Here is a 21839-nt window from a genome sequence, read left to right as displayed (position 1 = left end):
CAAATGTGGCCTGACCAAGAATGATGGGTTGGAAGATGCCCTTGATGTAGCCAGAGAGGTTCTCACACAGGGTCCCATTGCCTGATACGATAGGATGGCCTGGTGTGTTGGCCTTGTGTATTTTTGGGAGGCAGTAGAGATCTGCAGCGTGGGGAGTACGTGGAATGAGAGCACGTACGGTGTTCTGAAGGTCTGGGTCCAAGGCCTTGATCAGTCTGTCGAGTTGGCGGGTGTGTTCCTTGGTCGGATCTGCGGGTAACTGTCGGTGTTCCTGGTTGTTGAGTTGTACATTTCTTTGCAGTAGTCATTTCTGTTCAGTATGATGGTGGCCCCTCCTTTGTCTGTCGGTTTGATGATGATGTTGCGGTTGGTCTTGAGAGCGCGGATGCAGCAGACAAAGGAGGGGTCACCGTCATACTGAACAGAACGGACAACTGCAAAGAAGTGTACCGACAACTCAACAACCACGAACACTACAGACAGTTACCCGCAGATCCGACCAACGAACACACCCGCCAACTCATCAGACTGATCAAGACCTTGGACGCCCGTTCAGGTACACTGAGGGAGAATTCAGAATATCCAATTCACCTAAAAAGCACTTCTTTCGGGACTTGTGGGAGGAACCCGAAGCACCCGGAGGGAACCCATGCAGTCACTGGGAGAACATGCAGACTCCGCACAGACAATGACCCAAGCAGGAATTGAACCTGGGACCCGGGCACTGTTGCTGAAATGCTCCAGTCCAGGCAACACTCTGGTGAACCTCCGCTGCATCTTCTCTTGTGCAATCACATCCTTCCTATAGTGTGGCGACCAGAACTGCACGCAGTACTCCAGCTGCGCTTGGGTTCTATGCCTCAGCTAATAAAGGCAAATATCCCATATGCCTTCTTGCATGTGAGACATTCATGGCCATCAAGCCAAGGTTCACTCAATCTTTACTGAGAATGTGAAAGGTTAGTCACAGAGATTTCCTCCGCACCAGCTCCAGGGCATCAGCATTTCCCCTTTGTCTCAGTGATGGTCACTGCAGATAAAGGAAACATCAATTGCTGTCATGAACAGAGTCTTCTAAGGAAGTGGCAAAGCAGAGTTTTGTTTCGGTAGAGTGGGAACAGATATGCCATCCACTTAACAATATAACAACTAGAGTCTTGCATAATAAAGTAGAGAAAATAGACCTTTTATTCCATTGCACTGATACTCTTGATGGCCACAAATTCTCAAAACAAGTTTGTTCCACTGAATGGTCATTGGAGATTTTCTCTATCCAAAATGGTCCGTCACGCAAAGCAAGGTTTAATGATCAATCTCTTTTACTTTTTGTATTGCAATGGGAAATTCCCATCAATTCAAAGAGTTTAAAATGAAGAAGTGAAATTATTCAATGGTTCCACAACCACAGCTTCTGACTCAAGTCGCCACCTTGTAGACGTAATAAAATGTTGTTTTTAATGTCAGTTATTTCTCCGACGGTTTTGATTGTGTCTGAGGACAGAAACACTACCTGGGATTTTCCAGCCCTTCCCGGAGCATCCGGTCTCACCAAAGGCGTCCCCACCCCACCCCGGTCATCAGCTTCAGCCGGGCCGGAAGGTTCTGCCAGTAGCCAATGGTGAGCTGTCTCTGCCACCAGGCTACCCATCCCGGAGGAGAGAGGGGGGAGTGGTGGTCTGGGGGATTGGGTGGATGCTGGAACTTCCCAGCAACTGTGTTTACAAATCGTTGTGGGCCAGGCTTCCTCCCGACACTCTCAACCTTTATTACCAGCAAAGCCGCTTCCATTAATGGATTGATGCCTCCCATCAATTCCAGCATGCCATTGTATATGCAGTGTGAATGAGGCACCATTCTACAGGATTATCAGAGAAGTATAAAATGCTTACATCACAGAAGGAGGCTCCATGGCCCATTATGTCTGTGCTGACGCTCTGTAGGAGCAATTCCTCAGGTGTCACTCCACTGGAACTCCCCATTGACTCTGCAGGTTCCTCACGATCTGAATACATCTATCAAATATCCTCTCAAACTTCTCTTCTCCAAGGAGAACGGTCCCAGCCTCTGCAGTCTATCCATATGAATGAAGTTCCTCATCCCTGGCACCATTCTTGGGAGCATTTTCTGCACCCTCTCGAATGCCTTCGCATTCTTCCGAAGGCGTGGTGCCCAGAACTGGAAGCAAGGCTCCAGCTGAAGCCGCACCAGCATTTTCTACAGGTTTAACGTAACTTCCTTACTTCTGAACTCAATGTCCCATCTACAAAAACCAAGATACCGTATGCTTTATTACTTAACCACGCCCTTATCCTGTCTTGCCACCTTCAATGATTTGTGCACATCTTCATCCAGATCCCACTGCTCCTGCACCCCTTTGGAATTGGACCACTTATTTTGTATTGTCCCTCAGCATTCTTCCCACCAAAATGAATCACTTCACACGTCTCTGAATTAAATTCTATCGGCCAGTCGTCTGCCCATTCCATCAACTTGTCTCGGTTCTGTTTGGTGGATGTGTCCAGAACCAAGGGTCATAGTCTGAGGATTCAGGGTAAACCATTTCGGACAGACATGAAAAGACATTTCTTTACCCAAAGAGTGGTGAGCCTGTGAAATTCATTACCACAGGAAGTAGTTGATTCTAAAATTTTGAATATATTCAGGAGGTGGCTAGATAAAGCACTTGGGGCGAATCGCTATGGGGAGAAAGCAGAATTAGGCTATTGAATTGGATGATTAGCCATGATCGTGATGAATGGTGGAGCAGGCTCGAAGGGCCCAAAGGTCTCCTCCTGGTCCTACCTTCTATGTATCTATGTTTCACATGAGCCTCTTCATAAGTCACAATAATCCCAAATTTTTGAAATTTTGCCCTGGACACCGAGGTCAATTCCCCGTTCAGTATGTCATAATGCACCAGAGCCTACAATCTGCCCATACATTGGGCGGAATTCTCCGACCCCCCGCAGGGTCAGAGAATCGCCCGAGGCCGGCGTAAATCCCGCCCCCGCTGTGGCCAGAATTCTCCGCCACCTGGGAATCGGCAGGAGCAGGAATCATGCCACGTCGATCGGCAGGCCCCCTGCAGCGATTCTCCGGCCCGCGATGGGCCAAAGTCCCACCGCTGACAGGCCTCTCCCGCCGGCGGGAATTGGAGCACCTCTGGAGCCGGCAGGATTGGCGGCGCGAGCGGGCCCCCAGGGTCCGGGGGGGCAGCGCGGGGCGATCGGACCCCAGGGTGTGTCCCCACAGTGGTTTGGCCCGCGATCGGGGCCCAACGATCGGCCGGCGGGCCAGTGCCGTGGGGGCACTCTTTTTCTTCTGCTGCCGCCACGGCCTCCACCATGGCCGAGGCGCGCATGCGCCGGTGGTGACATCAGCAGCCGCCGACGCACTGGTGCATGGGCGAAGCAGCAAAGGCCTTTCGGCCAGCCCGACGCCAGACACTGACTCAAACCAGGGTCCCTGGCATTATGAAGCCACAGCTAACCACTGTTCACCTTAGAAATTAGTTCATTATTTAAAGGCAGAAGAGAATTCCGCACCTTTGGGGAGGCCCGACGCCGGAATGGTTGACGCCTGGACCCCCCGCCCCGCCGGGTAGGGGAGAATCCCGGCCATTATTCAGATTTCATTGTTCAGGCTAAAACTGACAACTATGGGTGGGATTTACCCGCAACCCGCCACGTATTTCACGATTGGAGGAGACAGCCCAGGGTTTGGATCTTCTGCTCCCACCTTTGTCAAAAGGATTTGACATTGAATGCACCCCTCACTGACATCACAAATAGGCTTACATTAACACTGCAATGAAGTTACTGTGAAAAGCCCCTAGTCACCACACTCTGGCGCCTGTTCGGGTACACAGAGGGAGAATTCAGAATGTCCAAATTACCTAACAGCAAGTCTTTCGGGGCTTGTGGGAGGAAACCGGAGCGCCCGGAGGAAACCCACACAGACACGGGGAGAACGTGTAGACTGCGCACAGACACTGACTCAAACCAGGGTCCCTGGTGTTATGAAGCCACAGCTAACCACTGTGCACCTTAGGAATTAGTTCATTATTTAAAGGCAGAAGATGCATAGCAAGTAAGTAAAAGTATCAAACTAGACTCACAATGTATTGAACTGATCTAAACAAGAGCGAGCCAGATTCTACCCACCAAGATGGGATGTTTGAGTCAGGAAATTTCCCAATTCAGCAGACCCATATCTTTAACCTCCACACCCACCACCTTTGCTCTGGGTGGGAAGGGACATTATAAAGTCAGGCCCGCCACCTCCGGAGACAGTTCAGAGTCATGCAAGTGAGCAAGTGCGAACGTGGAGTGTTTAGAAGGTCTCTCCGTTCTCTGGTATTTTTGCCAGGTTGTATCAAAGGCTCATAAGCTCACGAGCCCTCACTTCCCCAGCCTTCCCCCAAGCTGCCCCTTCCACCAATATGCCCCTTCATGCACCCCTGCTGCCCCATGCCAATGCCAAAACCACCATACCACCTCGATAGCCACCTACCCGATAGCCACAATGGGAAGACCTCAGGTGCCATGTGAAGTTGAAACAATCTAAGTGAGCTCTCGCTCATGCATACCTGAAAGTTAAAAAAACACTGATTTTCAAAACCCATTCAAAAATTGTAAATCCCCTCAAGTGGTCAAGCTATTGTAAAAACATTAACTTCTATTCACTAACCACATCAAAGACAGCTAACCCTTTAGTAGCCTTTAAAACTATGAACTCAGCCCTGTGTTGTGATAAGTTGTTCAGTCAAGCATTCATAATGTACTCAGCTATAATTACAGCTCTTGGGTAATGTAAACACTAAAAACTATCGAAATTGCATGAATATATGGCTAATGTTTTTTTCTTAAACTACACCAGATGGCCTGTCAGTAAATGCACTCCAGTAGGAGCGGCCTTTTTTTTTTTTACTCTGACACCTGCAGCCTCAGTTTTATTTATTTTTGAAGGACTGCAGATTTAAATAATTCAGATCATGACACTTAAACAGACCTTATTTGCCCTTCGCAAGCATTTGTACCTTGCCCATGAATTTATCACTCCCACACTGTGGGTTACAGCTCATGAATCTGTAAAAATGGGTGCTCTGCGAACTCAGCACTGGTTTAAAATGGTCATGCTGAGTTTGTGTCTGTATGTTTCTTGCCCTCCTCGCCTGCCATCTTCACAGGCCTCCCCGAGATGTCCCAACTAGACGAAAGTCCAGACCAAAGTGTCCAAATTTTGTAATATGTTTTAGACGCTTCCAATAGAGTTGCTGATTAAATATTAAGTAAGTGATGACTCCTATACATTGCTGTGACAATAGATAGTTAATACAGAGTAACAAAATCCTCAAGGAAAGCCTCCAACTCATTTATAACTTCCTGATACATGCATATTTTGCTTTACCACCTATACCTACCAATGCTTCTAAGATTAGGCTCTGAGGAGAGATTACATAAACTATGTGAATATAGTAAGAAGTCTTACAACACCAGATTAAAGTCCAACAAGTTTGTTTTGAATCACGAGCTTTCAGAGCGTAGCTCCGTCCTCATTCACCTGAGGAAGGAGCAGTGCTCTGAAAGCTATTGATTCAAAACAAACTTGTTGGACTTTAATCTGGTGTTGTAAGACCTCATACAGTGCCCACCCCAGTCCAACTCCGGCATCCCCACATTACATGAATATAAACGGTTAAGGGGTGATTTGATGGTGATTTTTCGAGTTTGAATTGAGATGGAAGGAAACCAACTCTGATAGGGAAGTCTAGGGCAAGAGCTCATTCCCTAAATATCAGAGCCAGATCATTCAGTAGACAGTTTGGGAAACTTTTCTTCGTGGGGCAGGATTCTCCGTGCTCCCACCGGCAGTGGGATCCTCTGTCTCAGCAGCTGGCCAAAGGGAATGCCCATTGTGGGCAGCCCCACTCTGTCAGGAAATCCCCGGGCATGGGTGCACTGCCGCATCATGGAGAATCTCGACAGAGGAGAATCCAGCCCATGCTTTTGCTGAAAAAAAGAGACAGGCTGTCAAAGTTTTTGTCTGGCACGCAAGAGGACAATTTGCAAATATACCAATTGTAAAACAAAGAAAAATCTATGCTGTGATACAAATTGTTGCTCCCTTAACAATTTGTATTCTTGCAAATTGGCCTGATGTGTGCAAGATGAAAACTTTTCTACGAGGGATGGTGGCAATGTCACAAAATGCAATAAATTCTTACTCAATACCTAAACCTGAGATCATTTGATTTTTGGTGGAGATAGGGTGGGTGAATGAAATTAGAATATATATCAGCCATAATCCCACTGAATGATACATATAACTCCAGAAGGGGAATAATGTATTTGTTTTCTTCTGTCTCTTTAATGAAAGTTTTAAAACAGTGACAGATCATACTAATAAGCAACTTGACCTAATATGCTGAGGTCTCACAATCAAAAAACAGAAAATGCTGAAAGTAGTGATCAGGTCTGACAGCATCTATCAAGTGACAAACAGACTCACACCTCCCTGAGTATTCAATAGTACATTGTTAAATTTAGATGACTGTGAAACGCCTTCCTTGGTTGAGAAGTTTGAAATAATTAATCACATTTCCTCTCGCATTGTGCAAGCATCTCTGCTCCTTCAAGGTACCATCAATTAAGAAGGTGTTGCTGACCATAGACTTCCATTGAATTGGCCCATCATTATGCTCGGTAAAATACTGCCATGGCGGACCAGGAAACTCCCACACTTACCCCCTGCCATTGGGCATATTGGGAGGATTTTTCTGGGTGTCGCTGGCCAGGCCAGCATGCATTGCCCATCCCTAATTGCCCTCGAGAGGGTGGTGGTGAGCTGCCTTCTTAAGCCGTTGCAGTCCACGTGGTGTAGGTACACCTACAGTGCTGTTAGCCAGGGAGTTCTAGGATTTTGACTCAGTGACAGTGAAGAAATTATTATATACTTCTAAATCCGGATGGCGTGTGGCTTTGAGGGGAACATCCTGATGGCGATGTTCCTGTGCATCTGCTGCCTTTGTTCTTCCAGGTGGTAGAGGCCACAGGTTTAGAAGGTGCAGTCTCAGGTTCATCATCAGCCTAAACAGGCCAATTATGACAACACTCGCACCCAGAACTTTGGATACTACCACAGCACCACAAGATCACTGAAGGCTTTCCCCCAAAACGCAAGGAATATCTGGGTCTGGGGTGGGATTCTCCGTGCTCCCACCGGCAGTGGGATCCTCCGTCCCAGCAGCTGGCCAAAGGGATTTCCCATTGTGGGCAGCCCCACGCTGTCGGAAAATCCCCAGGCATGGTTGCACTGCCAGGTCACAGAGAATCTCGACAGAGGAGAATCCAGCCCGTGCTTTTGCCGAAAAAAAGAGACAGGCTGCCAAAGTTTTTGTCTGGCACGCAAGAGGACAATTTGCAAATATACCAATTGTAAAACAAAGAAAAATCTATGCTGTGATATGAATTGTTGCTCCCTTAACAATTTGTATTCTTGCAAATTGGCCTGATGAGTGCAAGATGAAAAGTTTCGACAGCATGTGTCTTTTTTCCAGCGATGCTCAAGTTCTGTACTACCAGACAACTATAAATAAGTAGTTCCAAAATTCCTAAGTCAGAGTGATGCAGAAGGCAGGGGCTGCAATATGACACAGATCCTTATTTATCCAGAATTAGAGACTGGATTGAGTACGGGAAAGGGGGGGTGGGGGCATAGGACTGCTCTTTCTCCCAAGCTGCCCTGTGAGCCGTTCATAAATAAAGAATGTGGTGTCAGCTGTTGCTTCCACAACATTCCCCCACTTATGCCTTTGAGTGAAAAAATGATAGTTGAAGCCAGCTGTAAGTCAATTTGACGCTTTCTAAAAGAGCTAAACTTTCCCTCGAGTAAAGTCATTGACCCTGATTGAGATCAATCACCTTGTCGGTAAGGAGTGATTCAGGCAGGAGCTATGGAATTTCAACATTTTTCGTTGCAGACTCTGTGCTGTCTTCGAAGAATGGATTTGCAATGGAGAAGGTGGTAGTCGGTGATACAGCCTTGGAGAAATGGACATCCCTTGACAGAAATTAACCTGTCTTGTGATTTGGGAGAGGCTGATCTCTAGCTTTGGGTGGAATCAGGAGCAAAACACAAGCAGGTGGATTATTGCTAAACCCCCGGTTGGTTCACTGATATCCTTCAGGGAAGGAGCGCGCCTTGCTTACCATGTCTGGGCGACATGTGATTCCAGTCACACACCATGTGGTTGACTTTGAATGTCCTTAAGAAGCAAACTATGTCACCTGACAAGTCAAGTATTGAAACAATTCTTTTCCAATCACACAGGGAGAATGGCAATGGCAGGAAGCAAATGCAATCTGGGAGGAGTTAAACATGGTTATGACCCTGCTTTGGTGCAAACGGACGGCACACGGAAGGAGCTATGGATGAGGCCGACATTGGCTATTTAAGGCAACGGTTTTGCAAGATGCTTTCCGGAAAGTGGCAGCTCGTTGTGTGGAAATTTGAATAAGCGAGACTGAAATGTCAGAACCTTTAGTTATCCTTTTGAACAGATTGCAAAACTCGTGCAGCTGGCAGAGAAACAAAATGTAGACAATAAATTGCAATTGTAACAGCCTGATTCCCATTGTTAAAGACAGTCTGTAACCACCTTTTCAAAACAAAAGCTCATTGATGCCCAACGAATGAAATGTCCAATACTAGAATGAAGGAAACCTGCGATTATATTTATTTTTAAACTGCAGCAGTAGAGATGCCCACTGATATTTTTTAATGTATATTTTCATAATCTTTATTGTCACAAGTAGGCTCACATTAACACTGCAATGAAGTTACGGTGAAAATCCCCATTGTCGCTATATCCGTCGCCTGTTTGGGTACACGGAGGGAGAATTCAGAATGTCCAATTCACCTGACAAGCACGTCTTTCGGGACATGTGGAGGAAACTGGAGCACCCGGAGGAAACCCACACAGACACGGAGAGAAGGTGCAGAATCCGCACAGACAGCGATCCAAGCCGGGAATCGAACCTGGGACCCTGACGCTATGAAGCAGTGATGTCATATCAGGGGATGAATGGGTTGATACTTTACAGTATTTGCAACACCACTGTTAAGAGTCCAGATTTTGCCGTGGCAACGCATTGAACAGAATTTGGCATTAGTTAACCACAGGTGGAATTTTAGCAACCCTTTGGGGACGGGCTAGTAGGCTGGAAAATAGCACAGGAAGCTGCCAGGTGGCTTGCCTATTGCCTTACTGCCACCTTACCATTTTGCCAATGGTATTAGAGGTATCAGAAAGACCAATTCCCAGAGCCAAACTGACCCATGTATGTTGCAAATTAAGAGCCTCCGCTGGCATTTTACCAATGGCTGGGAGGATGCCTTCTGCCGTGTTAGGAGACCAGCATTGCCCGGTGGGCTGTGGAAAGAGGGCTTCTTTTTGGGCATAGTTTAGCCTATGGGGAGAGCGTAACATATCCAAGTTTGCTGATCATACAAAATTAGTTGGGTAATTAAGCTGCGTGAAGGTTGTAAAAAGACAGCAAATGGATAGAGGCTGATTACCGACGAAGGCAAGGACATGGTAGATGGAATATAATGTGAGGGAGGTGGGGGCCTAGTGGTATTGTCACTGGACTAGTAATCCAGAAACCCACTGTAATGCTCTGGGGACCAGGTTCGAATCCCACCGCGGCAGATGAAGAATTCAATAAAAATCTGGAAGTAAAAATCTAATGATGATCATGAAACCATTGTCGATCATTGTAAAAACCCATCTGGTTTCCTTCCCTAAATCAAATCTGTCGTCCTTACCTGGTCTGGCCTGCATACGACTCCAGATCTAGATGGAGAATCGGCACAGACTCAATGGGTTGAATGGCCTCCTTCTGCCCTGTAGGATTCTATAGTGTGGTCAGTTTTAGTCTCCTTATCTAACGAATGATATACATCGGAGGTTCAAGACGACAGCTGACCACCACCTTCAAAAGGGCGATTAGGGAAGGGCAATAAATGATGGCCTAGCCAATGAAGACCACATCACTTTAATGATTTTTGTTTTTAAAACTTGCCTTAGAGGGAGTGCACCCAATGTTCACCAGACTGATTCCTGGTTAAAAAATATTTTTTTCTTTTTCCTGGGATGTGAGAGTATCCGGCTAACATGGTATTTGTTGTCCATTTTGAATTATCATTGAACGGAGTGGTTTGCTAGGCTGTTTCAGAGGCCAGTCAAGGATTAGCCACATTGCTTTGGGTCTGGAGTATCATGTAGATCAGGCCAGGTAAGAACAGCAGATTTCCTCCCCTGAAGAGCATCAGTGAACCAGATGGGCTTTTACAACAATAGATGATAGTTTCACCATTACGGAGACAAGTTTCCAATTCCACATTTTAAAAAAATGATTTGCATTCATTAACTTATTGAATTTAAACCCCACCAGGGAAGTTATGCCCCCCTCCTCCCCTTCCCCTCACCCCAGGCCTCTGGATTAATCCAGTGACATGACCACTATGGCACCATCTACTCTGCAGGAGAAACGGAGTAGACAAGGCCAATATTCCCTAGATTTTAGGAGAACGAGCGATGATCTAATTGAAGCATATAAAATTCTTCAGAGGCTTTGTTAGAAAGAATGATATGTGGATGTTTCATCTGGCTGGGGAATCTAGAGCTGAGATCACTGTCTCAGAACAAAGAATTAGGACTAAAGGGATTGTGGATCCTTGGAACTCTGTATCTGAGACAGCTGTTCAGCATCTGAATCTATTCAAGACAGAGATTGACAAATTTTTTTAGTATGGAGGGAATTAATGAATATGAAGATAGTATATGAAGGTGGATCATGGAACCATAGAATCGCTATAGTGCAGAAGGAGGCCATTCAGCCCATTGTGTCTGTAGCGACCCACTAAAAGAGCACCCTACCTAGGCCTAATCCCCTCCCTATTCCCGCATCCCAACCCAATCTTTGGACACTTAGGAGCAGTTTAGCAAGTCCAGTCTGTGATGTTCTTTGCCTTGTGGATGAGGATGGCTTTGAAATGTAGGGCCGTACAAAGAACATCAAGCCATGTTGTTTAACAAAGCTAATTTATTAACACTACTATTAACTAGATTTGAACTAACGTACTAAGACATAGATACAACAAACAAACTAAGACTATGGTTCTATCTACAGATCTTCTGAAACTGCGACTATTCTCTAGCCCGGCTAAACACCTTCTCCCTGAATCAAGGGTATCCCGTGATCTACGTGTATGCTCTTGATCACCATCTAGTGGTTCCTGCGCATGCCTTTATTTGAATGAACCGTGGTAATTAATCAATGTGCCTGATGACACCCGGGCTAGTATGTGGGACAGGGGTGAGACTGGGGCAAACTCTTGGGACTCCCTCGCCATTTGGTCCTGGAGGTTTGCTCTCGCTCAACCAAGGTCTCCATGCTCACCACCATGGAGTACAGGGACTGGGCCACCTCCCTCTGGGGCTGTACCATATAACTCAGTGGCTGTGCCACCTCACTCAGGGACTGGCGCAGGTCAGCCAGCACCCAGGCAATGCCGACGATACCCTCAGCCATAACCGGGTGTGACTGGGTCAAGCTCTGGAGCACCGCTGAAAGGTCCAGGTGCCCTGTTACATAGCTGCCAGTGACAGGGCACTATTTTCCATTGCAATCGATCGAGTTCCACGTGACGCCAGTGCTAGTCCATTAATGGATTCTGAATTGCTCCGGGACTGGCGCCAATTTAGTTGTCGTAGAAGTTCACCGATTCAGTCCCGGCGTCAACGCTTGAGTTTCTGAAATGGAGAATCCCTCCCAAGGTCTTTCCTCCTTTCTATTCTTTATTGCAGCACTGTTTAAATAATAACTCCAAAGCCTGAAAATTCAGAGCAGCGCTAATATAAGAAAAATTGGGATTGGCATGTGCAATAGTGAAGAGCGAGAAGGCCCAGCCATCTATTATGAATTGTGAAAATGAACATTGGTTAAAGCTCTGTGGAGCTCAAATCAGATTACTGTACAATATAATTAAAAGAAAGTCATTAATTGCACTGGCGGGTCATCCAAAAGTCAAAAAAGCCTTCAGCGTTCAATTATTTATTAATCTGTATTCATATTTAAACTTAACATCTGGTACAAGCTATCAAATCATTGCATTTTGCGAGATGTTCTTATTACAAAGCTGGAAAATTGGATTAGAATAGATGGGTGCTCGATGGCCATCACAGACACGATGGGCTGAGGGACTTCTTTCTGCGTTGTAAAACACGTGGCTCAAAAGGTTTATCAAAAGGGCGAGGGAACTGGTTTAATAGCAGGTTCTATTTTTCCCATTTGTCATCATTTATCTGGGGGTCATAGATAAAAATTCGTAATAAAATCAGGAATGACCCCTTTTCCCAGGGAATGTAGAACTCACTACCATCAGGAGTAGCTGAGGCAATGACCAGCGATGCATTGAAAGGGAGGGTGGGTGAGGACATGAGGGAGAAAGTAATAGGAGGGTGTAGCTCAATGAAGTAAAGGGCTGGTTAGCTAGACGTGGCTCACAATAATGCCAACAATGTGGATTCAATTCCCATTCGGACTGAGATAGACCCGATGCAAAAAGTGATGTCTCTTCAAACTACAAAACCAATTGTCTCTCTGTAATAGAGAGAGATGCCTATGGCCCCTTGTGGACTACGGCTATCCCTACCGGAGATGAAGAGGAAGTGCAAAAGGCCGTGTGGATCATAAAAAGTGGCTCAGACCAGTTGGATGATCTCTTTTTGTGTTGTAAGTTCTATGTATTTCTATTTTACTCCAGAGATTGGGAGGTGGATTTGATGGTGGGTTGGGGGGATCATGTGATCACGTGGGAAGGTGGGGGTGGAGTCGCACCAATTAAATACCGGGCAAGAAGGGTGGAGGCCTCGAAGCTTTCCACCTGGAGGCTAATTATGACCATTAAATGGTCAATTTAGGGCTTCATCCCGCCACTGTGGCAGGCAAAAGTCACACCGCTCGGGCCTATTTCCTGGAATAGGTTGGCAAACAGGCCTGAGGCTTCGTAATTGAGGGTCCCTTCCTGTCGGCCACTCCACGCACAATAGGAACTGAGGGACCAGGAGTGGGAGTCCCCTCTGCACTTTAAATCAACCCCCCCCCCCCCCACCCCCCACCCCCCCCCCCCCCCCCAACCCCCACCTTACCAGGGCCTCCCTCTCTGGGGAGAAACTCCCCTCAAAGGAGCAGGGAAGCCAGAAGGTGTGCAGCTAAGTGCTCGATTGGGACTTGGTCCCTTCAGGCCTCCCAGAAATGGCCATGGTGGGCACCGAGCTGCAACCATTAAACTCTGCCCATTAACTCTCTTTTCTTTCTCCATCGATGCTGCCAGTATTTTCCTGTGTCTTCTGTTTTTTGGACTCTTAATTACTGCCATTTGTCCAGAGACTCTTGATGGTATCATCATGCTATTTTGCTATGATTAAGATTTTACCCGGTTTTAGAGTACATTCCCTTACGTTCTGACATCTTGCACTTACCACGACAACTTGCAAGGAGACTGTTTAAATTCAGACCAGGCAGGTTGACTCTGGTCAAGGAATTGCCTGGGGAACGAACCAGAGAATGGCTATTGCCTGTTTTGTTCAGTTGAAAAAGGCACAATGTGTGTTCATGCTCACTCTATCTATAAATGTCAGGACTCTGCGTATTAATATCTGTAGTTTCTGGCAGGTGTAAGCGAGCTACACTATGAGCCTGTTGGGTAATGTTCAATTGGCTGTTAGCGTAATTCTCACAACACTGAGCATTGTTCCACAAAAGTTGCCCAACCATGCAATCACATCTAATGTGGGGCACCAAGAGGCGGATTCTCCTTTTGAGAGATGAAGTGCTGACGCCGGGACTGGATCGCGACAGATCTACGTTGCCGAAAGTGGTGCTGGTCCCACTGCAATTGAGGACATCCAAATGGGTTAGCACAGGCGCCACACGGAACTAGTGCAATTCCAACGAATGCTGGTGTGTGATTCGTCGGGTTGGGATTGTGACTCGAGAGCCTGACAAGGAGGAGCTGCATAAAGGCACTCCGCTCCCCACACACCCTCGCCCCAGTCAGGAAGATGGCACTGGTTGCGCTGGAGCACGTCTATCCCGTTGATGGGTGGGCTGGGGTCAGAGGGTATTGAGGGGGGAGGGTGGCCTGGCGCTATGTTCACAGTGAGCAGTCAGGTGGCATGTGCAGCCGCAGGGCTGCCTTGCAGGCTTCAGAAATGGAGGCCCGTGCCCACCCACCCTGACCCCATGGCTCGTCTCCCGGCTTCGCCCCGCTATTCCCCCCACCCCTGGCAGAAGCCGCTGGCCTTCGGCACAACTGTCAGGTCACTACAGCGATACTGGGCACTGTCTGTACCTCTGCCCGCACCCTCAGCAGCCACGGTGCCTGTTTCCTGATTTGAAATACCACAAGTGAACCTCACCGTCGGTCATTCCTCCAGACAGAGGTGGAGCATCACAGAAGGCCCCGAAAACTCCAGGCCTGTTAATGATATACCATTTGCATACCCATGCAGGCATGTGGTGTGGAACACATTCACGCTGCTGTTGAGGGACTGGACCATGGTATTCCGCTTGGTGCCTGGCACCAACCTCGATATTCGGCCGACGCCAAATTCTCCACCCAATCGTGTTTCCCAATTCCGGCGTCGGCCGACGGACAATTCCGCCCCAATTTTGTTTTTCAGCATCACGTGAAAATGTGATTAAAATGGTGCAGTTGCATCCCCAATAAATCTCCTCCTTAACCACACCCGGAAGGCAGAGGTAAAACAATCTATCCACAGAAAGGCTTGCCAAACATCTATACCACTTTAAACTGTCAAAAGCATTTAAACAACAAACTTGCATTTATCTAGCGCCCTTTACAGCATCAGGATGTCTGTTCTCCAGTCAAATCTGACTGGCATTACCAAAATTGGAAGAGTCCATGGCAGGTTATGTAAAGGGAATAGTACTGACATGTCATTTCAAACTGCTTTGAACCAAGATAGTATAAATGCAGAGCACCGTTTCATCATCACATTCCTCACTGCAACCCAGTAACCCCATCAACCTTTTGGCCACTAAACACAGACACGCACACACACACATAAAATATTGTGACTGACCATTCGCACAAAAACAAAATCCCCTCAATGTTGGGAAATCACCCACTGTACAAAATGGTATTTCTCCAGATTTTGTATGCTGAAATCTCCTCTTGGCCCACATCCAAAACGACCCCGCACAAAAGGAACCATTTCTCCTGTTTTCTCAACGTAATTTGAACCCGTCCTAAGAGCTCTCTGTGCTGATCGCATTTGATCTGAGAAAGAGGTTTCTGCCATTTTACAAATGCACCCCCCCCCCCCCCCGCCCCCCTCTCAATCTCTCAATCTGCCGATCACCAACAATTCTTCCTCTAGTTGTTTTTGAGAAAGGCAGGACGGAGTTAACCTTTTCAATCCTGCACCACATCCTGCCTGGGAAAGTGGGTCAAGGATGCAAAAGGTGCACCTCACCATGATTGCGTTCCCACTGATAGATAGGCTCTTGATTAATAAGGGTATCAGGGGAGAAGGAAGGAGAATGGGGATGAGAACATATCAGCCATGATTGAACGGCGGAGCAGACTCGATGGGCAGAGTGGCCTAATTCTGCTCCTATGTCTTATGGTCTTATGACAGCGGTGCTTGTAATATTTTGGCAGACGTGCAGCTTAGGCTGCTGACATTAATCGTGGTGACCATCAGCAACCGGATAGTCTAATAACAGATTTTTTAAAAAAGGGTGGAGAGCTGTGAGGTTCACGAGATGGGTGCGGGCCATATTTATACAATCGGCGGGTTCAGGGGTGAAAAGCCGAGGTGAAGTAAAGGTCAGGCAGTTGGAGCCAATGAAGCATGTTAGATAAAAATACAACCGGTTGTACATCTCCGCTGCGCTCATTGGCAAGTTATCTCTCACCACTTTTCAGTTTGACCTGGATGAACCCTGATCTCATCTGCCCACTGTCGAGAGACGAAAACCAAGCGTGCATGAAGTGAATGCCACGTCCTGCCCCCTTCTTGTCAAACTGAACACACAATGCAGATCATTACTGTGAACGGTCTAATAAGGACTCAAACACTCAAATGAAGGAAGCTGGAATTGCACAATCTCACGCTGCTTTCAATCACAGGGACTATTTCACTCACTGTAGGGGCTTTTCGGGTTTTTTTTTGTCGGTAATGACATTTCCTCTGTCAAACGCAATTAAAATATTGGGAGCAATCCATCATCTCAAGACCCAATCCTAACCACTTTCCTATTAGCTTAACAGTGAGAAGAAAATGACCCAGATCCTTGCTTCCTGTGAAGGAGAGGAAGGATGCTGTGTGAGAAAGAGGAGCAAGACATTGCAATGTGCATTCAGTGAAGAGGAAATGATGTGAGCCAGCAGGAACAGCCTGGTGTGGCAGGAAGCCTCATGATTCACTTTTATCTGTAAGGCAGTTTCTGAATTGGAGCTAAGCACAGAGGAGAGGTTTTGCTGCAGCATCATTTCTGACCATCAATTTGCTCCCATTATACCCTTATTTTCATAACTATAGGTCATGACATATATGTATATGTATTCTTTAGAGTTCAAAGCAGTTACTGAGGCCTTAATGGCTGCAATTTCCTCAGTGGACATGGGAGAAAAAAACATTTTTGGAGCCCCTGCAGAGCTTGCTACAGTTTGAGCCAAAATCCTCGTCATCCCAGAATTAATCCGAAGATTCAGCTATTTTCATTCATCTTCGCCAAACATAAGCGGTGAAGAATTCAGGGATGGGTAGTTGAATGGAGGTGGGATCTGATTGCAGGTATCAATGGTTAAGACCCCCCTCCAGCTTTAACGGAGGACACTTACCATCAGTCCTGAGCAACCACAGCAGTGGCCGATGTTTTTATTTCCCATTCAGTAACTACCTTCTCTTCAATCACAGCTCTGTTGATTTATCGATAACCCCCAAGCATGTTTATATGACTGAGAGGCTGGCCTGACTATCACTGGTGCGGCCTGTAGTGACTGATGGTTCCATCGACCAATTACAGAAGGCATTAATCTTTGCGCGCCATGAACTCACAAAGCTCACGGTATGAAAAACAACAGCTAAATTAATCACGTTTACACAAAGATTAACGATAGATCGGTTTATGTGAGTCCACAGTTAACCTGTCTCGATAAAAACCCAAATACTTTGAATCAACATATGTGATCTATTTTGAGTGTTGTCGAATTTATAGCTAAAAAAAGCAAAGTGATATGCAAACAAATTAACAAATTACATGAGAGCATTTGCTGTGTATATGCGAGGTATACAAAGCAACTATATACTCTCTGTAGCTAAACTCTTGAAGGATAAAAACAGATCTGGGGGAGAATTCTCCGCTGGCAGGATTCTCCGTTCCGCTGGCAGCGCACCCCCATCCACGAGTTTCCTGATAACTTGGGGTGGCTACCCAAATATTTACATTTTTCTTTTTGGGGGGGGAGCAGGTAGTAACAGGGGTCAGGTTTGCAACTCCTTGATAAACTGCAGAGGCAGCCACGGGTGCGGTCCTATACGGAGGCGGGCGAGGTGAAAAGCCTGCCTTCGTAATCAGAACTACTAAGACAACGAATAAAATGATCTTGAGAAGCCCTTGAACCTTCATCCTTCACAGACTCTCACTCCCCCCATTTCCTAGATGCCCCATCCCTCATGGACCCTTATTCCCTCCATGTCAACCCATGCCTCTCTATCCACTGCCAATGTCTCTTTATTTGCCCTAAACCAACTTAGTAGCAAATCATATGAAGCACTACCCCTTTCCCTTATACCTGCAATGCAACTCTCCGAGCATCCACCATTGACAGACCTCAGTTTAAGGTTAAATAAAATAAAGTTCTAGGGGCAGCACGGTGGCATGGTGGTTAGCATTGTTGCCTATGGAGCTGAGGACCCGAGTTGGAATCCTGGCCCTGGGTTACTGTCCGTGTGGAGTTTGCACATTCTCCCTGTGTCTGCATGGGTTTCACCCCCACAACCCAAAGATGTGCAGGATAGGTGGATTGGCCACACTAAATTGCCCTTTAATTGGAAAAAATAATTGGGTACTCTAAATTTATTTTTAAAATCATTCAATTACATGATCCCCTATGCAAAGAAACAATTCCTTCAAGCACATAATCCCTCATGAAACCACACATTGGGCAGCATGGTTGCACAGTGGTTAGCATTGCTGCCTATGGCGCTGAGGACCCGGGTTCAAATCCTGGCCCTGGGTCACTGTCCGTGTGGAGTTTGCATATTCTCCCTGTGACTGCGTGGGTTTCGCCCCCCACAACCCAAAGATGTGCAGGTTAGGTGAATTGGCCATGCTAAATTGCCCCTTAATTGGAAAAAATAATTGGGTACTCTAAATTTATTTATTTTTTAAAAATGAAACCACACATTTATATCCATAGCCAATATCAAAGACATAATAACCACTTGGAGTTGTCAATCAGAATGAGAACTAACAGGCACCACAATGATAGGTTGTGAGGCAAGTCATGCAGCACAAACCTATATAACTTCTCCAAATAGTATCAGTGGACCTATTCAAAAGCATAGCCCATTAAAGAGCTCCTGCACGTTTAGGCCTTCTCCTGAAAACTATAAAGCCCATGAGTTATGCTTTGGACATGCCTTTGATGAAAATCTACATCTGCAGCTGCCTTCATGAACCACTACAACCTGCCCCCTCTTTCCCTCTGGTGAAGCTGGTGGGTGCCAGATTCATAAGCAAGAATTTGGTATCAGGGCTCTGGCCGATTTTTAAACCAGAGACCATTTGCACCTCACAACATCGCACAAGTTGCAAGTCCTTTATTGTTGTTGGGTCAGATTCCTGCAACCCCCTCTCTAACAGCACTGTGGATGTACAACTGATGGGCTGCAGAGTTTGCAGTAGGCGGTTCCTCACCATTTTCTCAAGTCCAATTTGGAATGGGCAATGAAGACTGGTCTGAGCCAGCAATGATGACATTCCATCAGTGAATAAAAAACTGATATAGGTGCAGGAATTTGGAAATGAAGCTGCAACCTCCTGGAGGGAAATTAAAGGTGAATTACAGCTTGAAAGCTTTGACAGTTCAAATGGGTGTATCCACTTTTTACGCACATTCATGTCTATTTTTAACAATCTCAAAGGGCATTTGACCTCTCCAAAAGAGTACTTTATTTCTCCAAAAACTGCTTGTTGTTAAGATTTGTTAAAGGAGAGGTTGTTTACATAGCTAAAATGATTACCAATGTTGGAGGATGGTTAGAAAACCTACTTGTTAAATGAGATAAGATGATTCACTGATGTAGATCAGCATGGAACATTTTATTTAGTTTTGTATGGTTAGGCAATGTCAAGAAAATGAAAGCAATCTGGCCATATTTCTCTACATGAATCCCATCTCAATTTTTCTTAAGAGATGCTTTGAGAGATGCTGAAGAAATAAATATTCAAGTGCAGTTGACGGCCGAAAATTACTCTCGCCTTCTTTTGCACACTTCACACAAGCACATTTGGAGCATGCAATCTCGATACATTAAAAAAAATAGAAAGATGAAAGTTCATGAAGAAATAGCCTACTTAATTATAAATTAAAAACTAACCTCTGTGACATCCATGACCTTAATAGCAGCCAGCTGCCCAGTCTTGACATGGCGGCCCTGTAATAAAAGCAACAAACTGTGAGCAGCTAGGAAGAATTCTTGTGCATTTTACTGGTGCATTAATGATATTTAACAAATTACTTTTGAACCACAGTGTTTGGTATTATGTAGGCAAATCAATCAATTACTTTATAAAGTACAGCTCTCCATTATATTTGATATGATTAAGTTTCCCAGTAGAAGAAATAGTTGCATTAAAAAGGATTGAATTAAATACAGAAAATTCTGGGTTGGAAGCATTTTATATTCCAATAAGAAGGTTCTCGGAGTGCAGGAGTTGTTTGAATGACTCATCATTCATAGTCACAAGATTATCTTTGATTATATATACTGAACACCTCCTCAACCTGCTTGCGTACAGTGCCACCGCTATTCTCGGCCAGAAAGGAAATATTTGATCATTCTCCCTGTCAATGGCTCCTGGAGATAAAGTGGATGCAAGTGATTTGACACCTATCAGACAGAGGTTTGGTGTTCCCTCCACCCGTAGTGAGTTTGATGGCGGCGTGCGATAATGGGGCATTTAATCAAGTGGGAGGGTAGCAGGTGGGACACCACCAACTTCTTTCCCCCCACCCTGAATAAAGTCATCGTCAGGAAGTGCCCTGGGCGACTGCCAACTCAGATCTTCAGTGGGAAATTAATGCCAGTTTAAGGGTCTGATCCCACTGCCAGTAGTAATAATCCAGTGGCAGACTGGTAGTTGGCCATGTGGGGAATGTGACAAGCAAGCACTGGCATATTTGCTTGCAGGCTCCCAGGGGTGGGTGGTCCCTTGTTCAACCTCTCAAATGTTATTGCGATACTGCACTTGTAAATATGTAATATAGACCCATTTAAATACATGATTATATTAATAGTTATATCATTACAGGAAGTGATGCAATGTCATGTGATGCAGCAACCTTTTGAGCCTGCACAATGAGCAACATCTGTAGCGACAGTAAGACGAATTGTCCATTAAAGCTCCATGCTTAGTCTTTACATCTGCTGTTAGTATCATTTATATTCATCTATAAAGAGGTAACAGTAGGTTGGCAGTACAGAACCGGAGTAATACTGAAAAAAGGCACATGTTGTTGAAGTTTTTCCTTTAGAACTCATCAGAACAATTCACAAAAATACCAAATGTAAAGGGAACAACAATTTGTGCGTCATGAGATGAAAGTGCTGATTGGTGAACACTGATTGCATGGTCTCTGATTGGCCAGCAGCGCTCAGCAGGCAGGATCCCTTCCCTAGGGTTGATCCCAGTGGAAAGATCCGCTGCTGGCCTGTTAAATGCCTGAGTGGCACAGGCTACAGTGAGCCATCTTGAAAAGAGGCGACGTGGGGCTTTCGATGACTCTTCAGCCGCCATCAGAGGATATAACTAATATGCATTTTAAGAGGTGCTTTTATTGTAGGATCTAGTTGCAGGCACGATTTCTGTTTGTTGTACGTCATGGACACTCTTTTTAAATGTTCTCTGTTATCTAAGCTTTATTTTGAGTGAGCGAGACGGTTTGCCATGAAGCCCGCAATAACATCCCATCCCTATCGAATTCAATCTCAGAACTCTGTTCCGCCAATCACTGAATTTCAAGCCCCATATCTTAATTATCTTCAAATCCACTTCCTCCCCCTGCTCATTCCCCAGCCTCGTTGTTGCTGAAACTCTTAGTGATTTTTGCATCACTGTTCCTTTTGGCTTCTCAGTATAGACCTTCACTGGAGTCATGCCGTGCAACATACCTGTGCCTGGTAACATAAAAGAAAGAGCGCGCCACACAAGCCAACATCAGTGTTTTATCAAACAAGACGACATTTATAATCTCAGCAAATGTCCTCACGGCTTTCCTTTAGTGAATCTGACTGCCCCCTCGCGTCTCTCCCAACCTTAAGAGATTTATTTTATTTTGAAACAAAGAGGCTCATTAACTTTGTATCTGACTGGATCTCACCAAATATCGGCTGGATCTGCTTTTGGAGAGAATGAGGAAACTCCTGGGCAAAATTTTTAACTATTGTTACACAGCCAGGATACACGCTGCCCTCTTAGCAGATACAGGACAGTGTGCGTCACATCCCTTGA

The 21839-nt window shown here is 45.8% G+C and overlaps 1 protein-coding gene across 2 annotated transcripts in view; it reads right to left on the bottom strand.

The window, feature by feature from the left end:
* si:zfos-2326c3.2 (mitogen-activated protein kinase kinase kinase kinase 4) overlaps positions 1-21839 on the bottom strand; it is a 335482-nt gene that overhangs the window by 216953 nt on the left and 96690 nt on the right. For both annotated transcript variants that reach the window (XM_038775018.1, XM_038775019.1), the window contains exon 3: positions 19706-19762. In XM_038775018.1, coding sequence (XP_038630946.1) covers positions 19706-19762 — 57 coding nt within the window. The remainder of the gene's footprint in view (positions 1-19705; positions 19763-21839) is intronic.

Source organism: Scyliorhinus canicula, chromosome 17 (genome assembly GCF_902713615.1).
Source record: "Scyliorhinus canicula chromosome 17, sScyCan1.1, whole genome shotgun sequence".
Classification (NCBI taxonomy): domain Eukaryota; kingdom Metazoa; phylum Chordata; class Chondrichthyes; order Carcharhiniformes; family Scyliorhinidae; genus Scyliorhinus; species Scyliorhinus canicula.
The sequence above is the reverse complement of the archived record's forward strand: the minus strand, read 5'-3'. Positions and strand labels throughout refer to the sequence as shown.